A 16,006-nucleotide genomic window follows, 5' to 3' on the forward strand; every position below is an offset into this window, starting at 1 on the left:
GACTTGTTGTATTCCTTTCCAGATGGGTAAAAATCCTATGCAAAGTGCAGGATGTTACGGTATATGTGCTGCAATTTTACGCAATCCAAACTGTGTGCTCAAGGTTATAGACTTCAATGTAAGTATTTATACTGGGACATCTATACCTTGCAGTTTAAGGCACTTGCCGTCTGTATGGTAGCTTGTTTGTTTGTCTGGCCAAAAACAGTTTTAACTTTTAAACGTTCAAGGGATTCTAAGTAAACTTGCACAATGCTAAACTTGATGTTAAGGTTTGTCTTACATAGAGATGTGTTTGACCCTTGACGTAAAGGTCAAAGGCAAGGGCAGTGTAGCCAGGAAATTATTGCAGATATGTATCAACTCATCATTCACATTTCAAAGAAGAAATCTGTCCTGGTACTGAATCTGGAAAATTTTGATTAAGTTAAATGACAGCATTTCTGTTCCTGAAATACTGTATAAACACTATCAATGTTAAACAACAACAAAAAAAAACAACATTTAATGAATTGGGGATGTTTGTTTGTTTAGGTGTAAGATCAAAATATCTTTCACCAAGTGACCACCAGCTGCAATATTTTCACAAGTGAAAAATGATGATGTGGTATTTACAAGTCTAAGATATTTTTATCTTACATGTAAAACAAACAACTAAATTTTCATTTAATTTTTTTCAGCATTTTTAACCAAATCTTTAATAGGCACTGTAGGTCAATACATGTTAAAATATATATAATTGATTGATACTTTTCACTGTGAGAAATATTTAAAGTGGTTTTACTGAAATCGCCAGATATTTTTCACCCATATAATATTATTTACACAGTTTACTGAAAAACATGTTATAAAATGTGTGTTTTATATTTTATAGGATATACTGGTGAACAAAGATTTTGAAGATGTATTCAAGCAAGTTCAGGAACAAATTCCAGACATCCAGCTAACACATGGGGGAATGGAACCGCCCCCTAAGCCTAAAGCGAAAGTACACCCCATGGTCAAATTGGTGAATTACATAGAGAAGCATGAACTTAGACTTGTCGACTTCTTCAATAAGTTTGACAAAGACGGAAGTATGAGTGTAACACATGAGGAATTTGTGGAAGGAATTGAGGTATGTTACTCTGTTCATCCGTTCAAATAAATCTCATATCTGCTGTTTGATTTTTCTATTCTGTTACAAGGTTTTTCATTTATTTTGTTTTTGGACCTTCATGAAAATGTTGATATTTTGTATTCTAAAAGAGCTTAAAGACTAGTCATAGGAATACGTGTTTTTCAAGAAATGCATTGATTTATTTCGAATTTATCATCAAAATTTAGCTTTATTGGGTATTTCATTGTAAAATTCAGCTATGTAGGTCACCAAAAACAGTTTTTGAGTTCAAATTTTGTCCTCCATTTGTGTTGAATTCTTATGAAATTTGGGATATCTTTCTAGTTCTATCATAAGAATATATTTGGCAATAATTTTTGAAGATATTGTAAAAAAATAACGTTTTTACGAGCACAACTGGAGACCTTTAGAATGATGGTTAATTTACACTTGATTCTTGAAAAAGTTTAAAAACGGGGAAAAAAATTCAAAAATCCAGGTAACAGGATTGGTTGATCAAACAGTAGCTATGGAAAATCTAAAAAGATTTAAGACTACAACAGACTAAAACTGATTAGTTTCATTTTTTGTTTGCTGTTTATAGTTTTGCTTTTTTTCTTGTGTAAAGATGATTTTTTTGTGGTATTTGAAATCAGTCTTCCTTAGATAGGTTACCTCCCCTCGACATGCATGATTTTTGTACCTTAGTTCCTTACTTTCATATTTTGTTTGGTTCTTGTACATGTATGATATGACTCGTGTTCTGCCCATTTAATTGGACGATGGCTGAGCTTTTAGTATAGGTAGTTGATCAGTCGTCCATCGTCCATCCAGTAACAACATTTATCTTTAAATGACTTTTTTTTTGGACCGCTTTATGGATCTTCACCAGACTTGGTCGGAAGCCTAATTGCATGGACCTTTCTCACATTTGTGCAAATGGTTTGACTATACTTAAAAGTTGAAATTCTTTATATATCTTTATTTCATAGACCACTGGACAGATATTTACTACAGTTGGGTAGAAGAAATATCTTTTAAATTGGTTCAGATAGTTCCCTTTGGCTGCACTTAGGGGCTTTCAATGCTAAAACTCGAGAAACAAAAACACCTTTAAATGACTTTTTCCTTTGAACAATTTTATGTATTTTTACTAAACTTGGTCAGAAGCAAGGTCAAAAGGTCAATGTAAGATGAGCGGCTTACCATGACCTTCATGTAATACGTATGTATTATATTTTTGAAAAAGAGCAAAATGAAATTTTTGAATGTTGACTTAAGATGGTTTGTAGCATTTTTCAACTGATATCTAGCCAGTGCAAGGCTAAACCTACAACTTACTGTCAGACAATACTGTCTTGACCTGACGTAGCAAATTGACTATGACATCTTTTGAACAAAATCTTGATGCAAGATAGTTAACTAAACAATTGCTTTTCATCAAATAAGACATACCAGAATACACCCTATATCTTCAGTTGTGTTTTTATCGGAGAAAACTGAAAATCAAATATTTTGACAAAGTTTTAGGTTTCACTAGCTTAAATTTTTGAAGAATTATCAAATAAAAAAATACTTTGAATTTATTTCAGTAAAATTTAGTACACTTTTTATTTTGTTATTCCCATGAATTCGAATAGACATTACATTATATAATCAGTTTTGTTCAACTAGAAGTGATCCAGTAAACTTGTGTCTTGGACAACTGCCTTGAATAGGTTTTTCGAAAAATTCTTAAAACAACGATGAATGTTGCTATCTTAAGTTTATTGTATACATGTTTTAGGGGAAAACTTATTCTAAGTCTTTTTCATACATTTTTAATACTATGAATAACTGTATCCATTTTTTTATCTTTTCTATTTAACTATTCCCTATTTAGAAAATGTGTATACATTTGTATTTCATTTTTGTATGCATGATTTCCAGTTTGGCCATGATTTTTTAAGTCTTACAAATATAATACCCATAATGCACCATTTTGAGTTTTATTGGGTCACTTCTTGTGTAGTGTTTTCAACTTTTTTGTGTTATATTTATGCCATTTTGATTTGGACTTATTAAACAGACAGCCAGAGAAGCTATAAGAAAAAATGCACAGGTAACAAATCTTATTTCCATGGCAACAGGAAATTAAAACTGTTGCTATGGAAATGCTTAGTGTTGCTATGGTAACTGGAGCTTACACTTAATCAAATTAACACTATTTTCCTAACCTTTGTATCATGGCAGTCTAAATATCAGTGCCATCCTTTGAGAAATCTTGAACAAAACCAAGGAATGTAAACTATTTATAGGAGGGACACAAATTAAGGGGCCATGGGAAATATTATTTGAACAATATTTATAAATTATGATATTTTGATATTGAAAGACGAAACTTTGTACACAAGAACCGTGTCCAATCTACATTAACCTTGCACTGGTTCAGTATTTTTGTATATCAGAATACTAAAAACGCAAGCAGTTATTGTGCCATATCAGTTTTCTTGTTTGATATATTATATTCTTAGGGCTAGTAAAAATTTCACTGTATTAAAAAGTTAAACCCCAAGGACTAATCTTTTGTATAATTTCACTTATTTGCTGACTGTTTACTGTTTAGCATACGTATATTAACATAACAAATTATATGTATTAAGTGAAACCTAATAGCTCCAGCACTGTCGAATGCACTGTTAATGTTAGAATTAACATAAAAATCTCCTAGCATTAGTTTGAAAAGTATTGATATGAGCCGCGCCATGAGAAAACCAGCATAGTGGGTGTGCGACCAGCATGGATCCAGACCAGCCTGCGCATCCGCGCAGTCTGGTCAGGCTCCATGCTGTTCGCTTTTAAAGCCTATTGGAATTGGAGAAACTGTTAGCGAACAGCATTGATCCTGACCAGACTGCGCGGATGCGCAGGCTGGTCTGGATCCATGCTGGTCGCAAAGCCACTATGTTGGTTTTCTCATGGCACGGCTCATATAAAGGATATTACATATTGAATTTATTAAACAAGTTTGATAAAATAATAAAATGCGAGGCTCTGCCAAGCATTTTATTAATTTTATTCAAGGAGTTTAATAAATTCAATGTGGATAAATTCAACGTGGAAAGACACAAATGTAATATTCTTTTTATCACATGTAAACTTTTTCCTGTTGAAACATCAAAATTCTTCTTTCTTTACCTATTATAGACAAAGTAAATTCTACCTACGTCTCCTACAGATAAATGACGTCAGTGTCAAAGCTTTATTGCACTGGTGTATTATCAAATTTATGTAATGGCTTTATTTCGCCTCCCACGATGTCAAACATGTGATAAACTCGTATGATACTGTTTAGCATAAATATTAACAATTTCTTTTTGTATGTGGTGATGGGTAATGAATGAATTCACTTCTGATAAATTTAGCATAGATATTAACATAATTACTTATAATGTGGTGATTTGGTTTGTAGACTTTACATTTTGCAGGTATAATAAACAAAAACGTTAGCTTAGACAACAAGCTTTCAGCTTAAAATTGAATAAGATACCTCTATTCATCTCTGGAAAATTACTAATATTGCTGATTATCTTACATTTAAGCAAATTCTGTTGTCAGAGTAGATAGAAATAATATAACATCTCAGAATGTTCTTGTATTTCTTAACATGTTGGAACAATTTTCAAAACAAATGGCCATTTAACTATATATATATAACATTTCTTACTACAAGTTGTTTTACTTAACTGGAAATGACTTTACTTTCACATAAGATTAATTGTGCAGTAATTATGTTGTAAATTTCATATCACATTGCCCTTACAATGACTCTAGTTTGACCAAAATATGTCATCTTGGTATTTGTTAATCACTTGTTTTTGTCTCATTTTAAGTACAGTGAGTTCACCTCTTTATTAAAGTTGTTTGTTAAAATAAATCCAACCCACATGCACTCCAACTTGCTTAGTTGCCAGATAAAAGCTTAGTGCTTACAAGTCATATTTTAGCTTTTTATTGCAGCCATCAAAAAAACTTGAAATCAAGTTTTTTTTAAATAATTTTAAGTGCCTCATGCAGGCATACTGCCTATGACCTATACTGCTTTGCTTGGTGCCAAAAAATGTGAATTTATTTGACAAGTAATGCATTACGGTAAACTATTTGAATGTGTAAACTGAAACTTCTATTAATGTAAATTTTTATATTAATTTTATATCTTTATATTTCTGAAGATGAATTTTAAGGTAGCCGAAAGAATTTTATACATTTTTAAGTAAATCTAGCTGATAGAAAAAGTATTATAGCCTACTAGTTCCATGTGAAATAAGTCTTAAGAGGTATGATTCAAATTTTAAGGAATAGAAGAATTTAATTTATTTAAAGGGAATTGCTTTCAGGTTAAAATTCAGCTGCTTATTTTGAGTGTTACCATTATTTTTGCCTAGGACAGTTCCACTGGTACATTTCGGAATGTTCCTAAATTGACTTTGGGAACGCCTACCCTTCCAGTTATATAGAGAAAAAAATGAATGTTTTCTGTAATTATTAAATGGTTGATAAAATTATATAATAAAGATTTTATGTATCAGATGAAGCATACAAAATATTTAATAATATTTTAAAAGAAAATGCACCTTATTACCCGAGCATTAAAACATTACTGCATCTGTTCAAAAATTTGATTTTGATTTTAAAAATTAGCAGTTATGATTTCAGGAAACAGGTATAAAACTAAGTGATGGAGAAATTGAGGAGTTGCTAAATGAACTGGATAGAGATGGTGATGGGGAGATTAACTACAAGTAAGAATTTAATTAGGCATTCACCTGTTTATTCTGAAAATCTTCTGTGCAATTGGCCATGGGTAGAAATGTTTTATCTAAACATATTTATTTTACATTTTATATCCATTTCTGTACAAAAGCTCTTACCTGATAAGTTTACTCTGCTAAAACAATGATTATGTCTCCCCCCCTCTGGGGGAGACATATTGTTTTTGCCCTGTCCGTCTGTACGTCACACTTCATTTCCGAGCAATAACTTGAGAACCATTTGACCTAGAACCTTCAAACTTGATAGGGTTGTAGGGCTGCTGGAGTAGACGACCCCTATTGTTTTTGGGGTCACTCTGTCAAAGGTCAAGGTCACAGGGGCCTGAACATTGAAAACCATTTCCGATCAATAACTAGAGAACCACTTGACCCAGAATGTTGAAACTTAATAGGATGATTGGTCATGAAGAGTAGATGACCCCTATTGATTTTGGGGTTACTCCATCAAAGGTCAAGGTCACAGGGGCCTGAACATTGAAAACAATTTCCGATCAATAACTAGAGAACCACTTGACCCAGAATGTTGAAACTTCATAGGATGATTGGTCATGAAGAGTAGATGACCCTATTGATTTTGGGGTTACTCAGTCAAAGGTCAAGGTCACAGGGGCCTGAACATTGAAAACCATTTCCGATCAATAACTACAGAACCACTTGACCCAGAATGTTGAAACTTCATAGGATGACTGGTCATGAAGAGTAGATGACCCCTATTGATTTTGGGTTCACTCCGTCAAAGGTCAAGGTCACAGGGGCCTGAACATTGAAAACCATTTCTGATCAATAACTATAGAACCATTTGACCCAGAATGTTGAAACTTCATAGGATGATTGTTCATGTAGAGTAGATGACCCCTAATGTCTTTGGGGTCACTCCGTTAAAGGTCAAGGTCACAGGGGCCTGAACATTAAAAACCATTTCCGATCAATAACTTGAGTACCACTTGACCCAGAATGTTGAAACTTCATAGGATGATTGTACATGCAAAGTAGATGACCCGTGTCAATTTTGGGGTCATTCTGTTAAAGGTCAAGGTCACAGGGGCCTGAACATTGAAAAACATTTCCAGTCGGTAACTTGAGAACAACTTGACCCAGAACGTTGAAACTTAATAGGATGATTAGTCATGCTGAATAGATGACCCCTATCGATTTTGGGATCATTCTGTCAAAGGTCAAGGTCACACGGGCCTGAACATGGAAAACCGTTTCCGATCAATAACTTGAGAACCTCTTGACCCAGAATGTTAAAACTTTATAGGGTAATTGGACATGCAGAGTAATGACCCCAATTAATTTTGGGGTCACTCTATTAATGGTCAAGGTCACAGGGGCCTGAACATGGAAAACAGTTTCTGGTCAGTAACCTGAGAACCACTCAACCCAGAATGTTGAAACTTCAAAGGATGATTGCTCATGCAGAGTAGATGACCCCTATCGATTTTGGGGTCACTCTGTTAAAGGTCAAGGTCACAGGGGCCTGAACATTGATAACCATTTCTCATCAGTAACTTGAGAACCTCTTGATCCAGAATGTTGAAACTTCATAGGATAATTGAACATGCAGAGTAGATGACTCCTATTGATTTTTGGGTCAGTCTGTTAAAGGTCAAGGTCACAGGGGCCTGGTCATGTGAAATCATTTCCGGAAAATAAATTGAGAACCACTTGACCTAGAATGTTTAAACTTAATAGGATGATTGGACATGCAGAGTAGATGACCCCTATTTATTTTGGGGTCACTTGATCAAAGGTCAAGGTCACAGGAGCCTGAACAGTGACTTGAGAACCACTAGGCCAAGAGTGTTGAAACTTAGCGGGATGACTGGACATGCCAAGTAGATGATCCCTATTGCAGCCAACCATCAGTGTCTCTTTGACTTTCTCTCCTGACCCCTACTGACTTCTTGCCTATACCACTTTGCATTGGGGGAGACGTGCGCATTTTTGCAAAAGCATCTTCTAGTTTACAATTACTTTCTAGAGTTTTGACCAGTGACAGTTCCCACACTTGGCACTTAGATAAGGGATTGTGAAAACCACATTCAGACCTTGATATTCCCAGGTTTCAAATGTGCAACCTCTGGATTAGGAGTCTTAAGTTCCACAGGCCTGTAAATGAGTATCTTCAAATACATTTGTATGTCTTAAAGAGTATTCAACCTGCTACTAATGCAGCCCAACATGTAACCTTCTGTAACCTACCACAGCAGCCCAACATGTAACCTTCTACCACAGTGGCCCAACATGTAACCTTCTACCACAGCAGCCCACCATTTAACCTGCTGCTGCAGTGAAAATTCAGCTTTCTACTTAAGCAGCCCAGCATCCATTCTTTTACCACATCAACCGAACATTCAACCTTTTACCACAGCAGCCCAACATTTAACCTACCAAAGCTCCCCAAAATTTAATCTTCTGCTACAATAACCACACAAATTGTTTTTTAGCCCACTATTTGATGATTTTTTTTTTTTCCAGATTATTGTTTTTGCTATGAAATTTTGAACTATTTTCTGTAATTTTCAGTGAGTTGGTTGTGAGCCATGTAGACTTTCAGGAGAAAAGAGAACAGATAAATACAGTGCTTACAGTGATGCAACCACGACCTATGACCACATGACCTTGACCTGAAGGTCAAAAGTCAAGAAATTGTTCTTGTTGCCATAGTATTAAAAAACTAATCAAACTTTCCCTGACCATCGAATTTGCTTAAAACTTTGGTATTTGACATTATGTAGATTTTATATGAGGGGAAAATATGTTTAAAGTTGTTACTTTTCGTCAGTATAAATTTGTTGTTGACTAGTTTGAATATATTTTGTAATTTTAATTTAAGAGTTGTTGATACAACTGCACAAGTGTATGACTATGTGTTTATTTAAATATGGTTTTAACTACACATACTTTAGAGAATGTATGAACAGTAAAACAGATTGCTCTCAGTCACAAGGGGATAGGCAAAGTGCTCAGGTTATAAAAGGGTCATAGAAAATATATGGAATCTAGCCAGTGACAACTTGATCGCCCAGGGCAGCCCTGGTGCTTGCAGAGTCCTTAACCTTTAGCCTGCTAAATTTCTAAAATGGACTTGTCAATCATTAAATTTGAGCAGTATCATTTATAATCGAAGGGGCATTTACTGACTCAATAGCGAACAGTGCGGACAATGATCAGCCTGCATGGATGTGCAGGCTGATCTCGGTCTGCACTGGATGCAAAGGCAGAGTCACTTGCCGCCAGCAGGCTGAAGGTTAATGTTAAAGCTAGCAGTGTTTATCTGTAGTTATTTTTACAGTATAGTTATTTAAACGTACATCAAGTATTTAAGATACCTTCTGTAATGAGGTGACCATGCATTTTTACTATGAAAATTTAGATAAATTTTACAGATGTAGGTTTCCCCCTTTAGTTAAAGCAGTTTCATAGTCATTACCATATGATAAACTTTTGAAATGCATCCTTCGTGTTTTATCTTTTTCTCTCACTTTAAACAACATTCACATTTAAAACACATTAGCTATTGACTGCCAGATATTGAATATTTTGAATATCAGTGATATGTTAATAACATATTATCATGTTGAATATTCATGAAAAATTCATATGTATGCATATTCATCAATTCTTTGCATAATTATGTCACTATATTTTAAGATAAAAGTAATTCAAACAATTACTGAATAAGAAGATTCTACATTACCTTAATTATTTAGCATTTAAATCATCAGTAAGTTTTATTGTTACCGTATTATCATTGCTGTTAAACAGATTACAGTCAAACCTGTATTAAGGTGATTCTGCATGTTCTTATTAAAATTTTTTCTAAATTGTAGAATTTCATAGAATCAATGTTTTTTTTCAAAACATCAAGATATACTAAGAAATTTCCAGCAGTAAAAAAGTAGGGCCATATGCTTGATTTTTTTGCTAGACTGATTTGAAAAATTAGGATCTGTAAAGTTGTCATAGCTGAAGACATATACAGAAAAAAGCTACAACATATTTTTTATGAAACTTCACAGATTTAAATTTGCATATTGTATTTCATTTGGTTTAAGAATTCTATGTAATGTTTTATGCTTGTTTTTGGCCTATTTTCCTGTGATTGAATAGATTCTCCAAATTCAAACTAATTTAAATGACCTAATTTGGATGGTTTACACGTGTCAGTATTTTTGTTCATATAGTTGATCTTTTGAAAGATAGAAACATTGCCATTATACTGTGTTGGTGCCCCGTAAAACCCAAATAAATAAATAAATAAATTAAGATAAATACAATGGTTTCCATGTGGTGCAATTAAGCATCTATATACTGGATCCAGGCTTTATTCTGTGTTTTACTGATAAATGATGTTATGCCATCACTGCCAGTTTTTCAACATGCAGAAATACCTTTAACAGCCAGCCAAAAAAGCTAAATCGACACGGTAGCTTGCTGCCTGGGAGCTTAAAACAAGCGGCTGGTTATTACAGTTTACGACATAATATTATTGTGATTCTTTAAGACTTAGGAACTGATCTTAATAAATCGCTGGTGTGTAATTTGTGCAATTGACTGGTCTATAATTCAGGCTTAATTTTGCCTGGCTGAAGTCAAAATTTGAAGAAACAAATATGAAAAATTATTTCTGGTGTCTCTTATTGACTGGCTTGCTGCAAAAGAAGTGTCTATTATGTTTTGAAATGGCATTCTTTTTTTTACTGTACTTTGATTCCCTGCCTTACCAGTATTGTCAATATATGTATTGTTCATGTTTTGTTATTGCTTGAGCATTGTAGGGTAAATTAGCACATACTATGTTTTGTGTGTGTGTTCCATTTTTAGCCCGCCTGAGCCAAAGGCTCATGGTGAGCTTTTGTGACTGCTCAATGTCAGTCGTCCTTCCGTCAACATTTTCTAAAAAAATCTTCTTCTTGAAAACCACTGGGCAGAATTACACCAAACTTCACAGGAATGATTCTTGGGTGGTCCTCTTTCAAAATTTATAAAAAAAATGAATTCCATGCAAAACTCTGCCATGTGAACTTGAAGAAAAAAAAATAAAAATCTTCTTGTCCAAATCCACAAGGCTTAGAGCCTTGATATTTGGCATGTGACATCATCTAATGGTCCTCTATGAAAATTGTTCAAATTATGCCCCTGGGGTGAAAAAAGGCCCCGCCCATGGGGTCCCAAGTTTTACATCGACTTATATTGGAAAAAACTTCAAAACTCTTCTTGACTGAAACCACAAGACCTAGGCATTTGATATTTGGTATGAAACATTGCCCTCTGGTCCTCTACTAAGATTGTTGAAATTATTACCCTGGGTGAAAAGAGGCCCTGTCCCAGGGGGTCCCAAGTTTTACATAGACTTATATAGGAAAAAACTTTAAAAATCTTCTTGTCTGAAAGTGCAAGGCCTAGGTTTTTGATATTTGGTATGTAGCATTGCCTAGTGGTCCTTTACCAAGATTGTTCAAATTATGTCCTCGAGTTGAAAAGAGACCCCACCCAGGGGGTCCCAAGTTTTACATAGACATACAGGAAAAATCTTTAAAAATCTTCTTGCCTAAAACTGCAAGGCCTAGGGTTTGATATTTGGTATGTAGCAACTTAAAAAATGGAACTGTGTGCATGCTTATATATACCACTTTGATCACCATCTTGCTTTCATTTTTTGTGTTTGTTTATTGTCGTACTTGTTGTTTGTGCTTTTCATGATCAATGCATAATTTTGTACAAAAGCACAGAATGTGATAGAGAAATTTATCATAATACATATTATATGTTTACATTGAAGTAGTATTATTTATGACTGAGAAAAAAAGAAAATATATGTTGAGAAGTTTTATCATTTTTTGTTTCTTTTATCATTTCCGTGTAGATTCTAAGTTAACAGTCAGTTTTCAGATAGAAGGCGTTGGTTAGTTTTGAATGTTTTAATCTCGACAGTGTCTTCCCCATCAGTGCAAGCTACCAAAAAAGTATTGTGTTACAATAAGTTGTACCAAGATTCGTTCAGTAGCCATATAAGTGTACTTTACGTAGCAAAAAAAAAAACACCACGGTGTCATTTTTGCCTTGTCCAAAACATAGTTCTTTGAATATTTAAGGGGTATCTAGAGCTAAAAATAGAAATATCTTCGAATGACATTTTCCCTTGAATTGCTTTGTGGATCTTCACTAAACTTTGTCCATAGCACCGTTGTAGTATGGTCTCTCAAATTTGTTCAAACGGGGCATTTTGGCTTGTGTTATTATTTTTTTTTTGTACTAAACTCAGGCCTTGCCAGTCGACTCCATGGGTATAAAGGAATGTCTATGAATGTTTGGTGATACGTACCTCGGGCATTATGCAAATTGATATGCGCCAATTACTTTTTTTTTTTTTTTTTTGGAGAAATGAATTTTTATTCGTCTGAAACAATTCATAGCATAAGCATTTATAAGCCTGTTAAGGTCGTATCACGTTTTGAATTTCCGGTGAATGATGAGAAAAAACAAAGAATATTCAGTTCTGTCCGAACACCGTTATGTTATAATTCAACCAAAAAGTTTCCTTTGTCTACCAGAAAGAAACAATTCTTATACCTTAATATTGAGGTTTGGTACTTTTATTACAGACAATAAAATAAAACAATAGAAGTTCTTACGTGACTTTGTTGAGCTCAACAAAGCAATTTCAAGCACAAATATTAATTTGGAATGTAAAGTAAGTTACACACTACAATGTCCTACCAAGATACTTTCAAAAACAATGCATTTGCAAAATGGAGAGATAAAATAATTTTGACAGCTCTTGAAAACTGATGACAAATTTTGACAGGTGTATGATGACTCGTGACCTAATTAAAAATTTTCTGTTATTTCTAACTCACAGTTTGATTTTTTAAAAAATGGGTCTTCTATATTGTAGCTTACAACTCATGAATTAATACAATAAAAGAATATATTGTTACCTTACTGTCGTTTTGTCTATCCAAGTCACGTAAGAATTCCTATTGTTTCAGTCATTTGTCACAAGTTAGAGCAACTGACAGTGTTGCAATCATACCAAATACATCACTTATTTTCACATACATATTGAGGATTTATCTTATGAACACATGTATTGGAAACACAATTTTAATACCTATTGTGTATTGCAATAATGCTAAACTATCTCTGCCGTGACGTGCCCTTAAGTGGGTGTGTGCGGGAGGGGGGAGTGTACCTGTCCAACAGATCTCCTGATAGATTTAATTCATTTTGTAAATAAAGATTTACATAAATATTTTCATTGTGTATTGGTCTTGTCTATACAGTGGCATTTACAGGGAAGTCCTTTAACTTGACTCATTTTTATGCAAACAAAAGTAACGGTAAAAAAGAACTTTCTACGAATTTTAGCATTGGAGTTTTTGAATAAAATATTCTCACAACTTTACAAAAAGAATCGCCACCGATTGAAGGGATGGAAACTTGCACATTTGAAAATCCATTGAATTGATGTTCGGCTTTATCAGTTTATATAATTCAGTAAAATGTGTGCATGACGATTTGTTTTTAATAATAGACAACATCGTAAATTAGTTTATAGGCCTGGTAATTCTCACATTGAAATCTGTGAACACCTGGAGCTGCCTCCTGCTTAGTTGGTCACATCGAACGAATGTCTCGTGCGTATATTTGTCAATAATTCGGTATACATCTTACGGAACTGTACATGATCTTTCTATATTTGTATCATTGCCCGTCAAATTAATGTTAATGTTACAAGTCGTGACCATACCTATGATGACCGCTACGTATATAAAACATTGAAGTTTTTAATACCTGAGGTAATACAGTTAGTTTGTGTTCTCTGAGGGGAAAAAGACTAACGTTTTTATGTTCAGGTAAAGTTTTCCCTACTGGTCATATTTGTTTATGCACAGGATCTGCATAATTGAATTTCCCTTAACTAGACAGTATTCGGGATATATATACATATTTTGATAAACGTTAACGTGCCCAATTAAGGATTATAAGAAGTTGGAGATGGACAAAATGGCGTGCCAAGAGATCCAGCAGCAGTTGGTAGGAACTTGGAATTTTGACAGAGGAGAGAATTTCGAAGCAGCTCTGAGAGAAATGGGTAAGTGAATCATTAAATTATTTTCCGTTTCAGAACATTTTGCAAATGTATATGAGCCGCGCCATGAGAAAATCAACATAGTGGCTTTGCGACCAGCATGGATCCAGACCAGCCTGCGCATCCGCGCAGTCTGGTCAGGATCCATACTGTTCGCTAACGGTTTCTCTAATTACAGTAGGCTATAAGAGCGAACAGCATGGATCCTGACCAGACTGCGCGGATGCGCAGGCTGGTCTGGATCCATGCTGGTCGCAAACCCACTATGTTGGTTTTCTCATTGCACGGCTCATATTTATATCTTGTTCATGTTCGGTTCAATATATTAGACTTATTCTTCCGAAATATGTTTAATTTACTTTGGGTAAAAGATGTTCTACGATAACAGGCCGATTTAAACGGATTCCCATGAATGCAATAGTTCTACACAGAACATTTTCGAAAACCTTTCGTTTGGTATACAAGGCGAAATAATCAATCAAAGGAAAAACAACTTTTATCTTTTAATTCTTTAAAAATGGTAGATTTTATCCATATGCACTCGTAATGTGCGCGACATCTATGCTGATATTTTAAATGTATGTATTTTATTTCCAACTTGAAGCAGTACTGCTTTACTACGTATTTTACAAACTGGACACACTCATAATTTCGGTGGTATGTTCAGGACACACTTTTTTAAGTTAAATTATCTCGAGCTCTCAAAATAAGACGTGCGCTAGAGATAAGATGTCTAACAAAATCTGATTTTTTTCCCACTGAACCGCTTTTTTTTAAAGAACATATTTCATCTAAATTTTGTAACGTTTACATGCGTATGTAGACATGTCCATTTAGTAGCGATTAACGACTGTATCGGGGTGGAGAAATATGGGACTTGGACTTGTCTTCTATGACTTTGCTATCTGATAATGGCGATATAATGACTTGCTACAAACTTTAGTAGTGTTTATGTCTTCATATGTCTTCTTTTACAAGAACTTTATTTTTCTGCGTCTTTTGGCAATAAAACACCTTCAAATGTTTGGAAACAATTTTATATCCATCAACATTCAATAATGTCTCTGAGTTATTTACACATAGAAATAGAAGTGTTTTTTTCAGAAATGGGCGGAACCGTTATGACAATCGGCATTTTCCGTGGGATTACGTAATTACGAGCCGGGTACGTCTCAAGGACTGTCAAAATACTATCTTGTTGTTGGAACGATAGGACCTACTGTTTGTATTGTTAGATATTCTGCTTTTTGGTTGTCGAAGAAATACAGACAAATTTCCAATAATGCTGGTGCGTGAATATATACACATTTTATCAAGAGTTAATCTCTATAAACAAATAAAGAAAATATTTCTGGAACAGACTTAATTTTAAGACATGACAAGAGAGACCGATTACTGGGAAGCTCGGGTCAAGGTCATTGTTAGGGTCAAGGTCATTGTTAGTAAAAGCAGGAACATGATTTTCGTTCAATAATTTAGCTAGGAATGAGAAATTGTGACCAAATTACGTACATTTATGGCTTTCAGAGAGACCAAGTTTCAGATTTATTTTGGATTACTTTGGTCAAGGTCAAGGTCGCTTAACTTAAATATACTATTTTTGTTCGGTAACTTCATTTAGGAAAGAGGCATGTAGACTGAACTTGGTATGTAGGTTCGTTGTATTAAGATCAAGGTGCAGATGCATTTTTGATTGCTTTGGTCAAAGTCTAGGTCGCTGTAACTAAAATTATACTAACTATTTTTGTTCGATAACTTCATTTAGGAAAGGGGCATGTCGACTGAACTTGAACGTAGCTTCTTTGTATGGAGAGCAATGTTCAGATGCATTTTGGATTGCTTTGGCCAAGGTCAGTGTAAGAAAATGTTTTCAGTCAATAACTTCTGTTAGAAATGAGATACTTTTACTAAAATTATGTATACTGTATAAGCTTAATAACTTAAGAAAATGATGAGGCAACATTTATTTTGAAAACAAGAAGATCTTTTACTTGC

General features: G+C 34.2%; 1 protein-coding gene across 8 annotated transcripts in view; it reads left to right on the top strand.

The window, feature by feature from the left end:
- LOC123535484 (leucine-rich repeat-containing protein 74B-like) overlaps positions 1-11,749 on the top strand; it is a 74,041-nt gene extending 62,292 nt beyond the window's left edge. For 7 of the 8 annotated variants that reach the window (XM_045318191.2, XM_053519018.1, XM_053519019.1 and 4 more), the window contains 5 exons: positions 23-118; positions 875-1,117; positions 3,168-3,200; positions 5,795-5,880; positions 8,440-11,749. In XM_045318191.2, coding sequence (XP_045174126.2) covers positions 23-118; positions 875-1,117; positions 3,168-3,200; positions 5,795-5,880; positions 8,440-8,533 — 552 coding nt within the window. In that variant the 3' untranslated portion in view covers positions 8,534-11,749. The remainder of the gene's footprint in view (positions 1-22; positions 119-874; positions 1,118-3,167; positions 3,201-5,794; positions 5,881-8,439) is intronic. The other variant, XM_053519017.1, reaches the window with a different exon arrangement.
- Positions 11,750-16,006: the final 4,257 nt, after the last annotated feature.

The sequence above is a fragment of the Mercenaria mercenaria genome, chromosome 12 (assembly GCF_021730395.1).
Source record: "Mercenaria mercenaria strain notata chromosome 12, MADL_Memer_1, whole genome shotgun sequence".
NCBI lineage: Eukaryota > Metazoa > Mollusca > Bivalvia > Venerida > Veneridae > Mercenaria > Mercenaria mercenaria.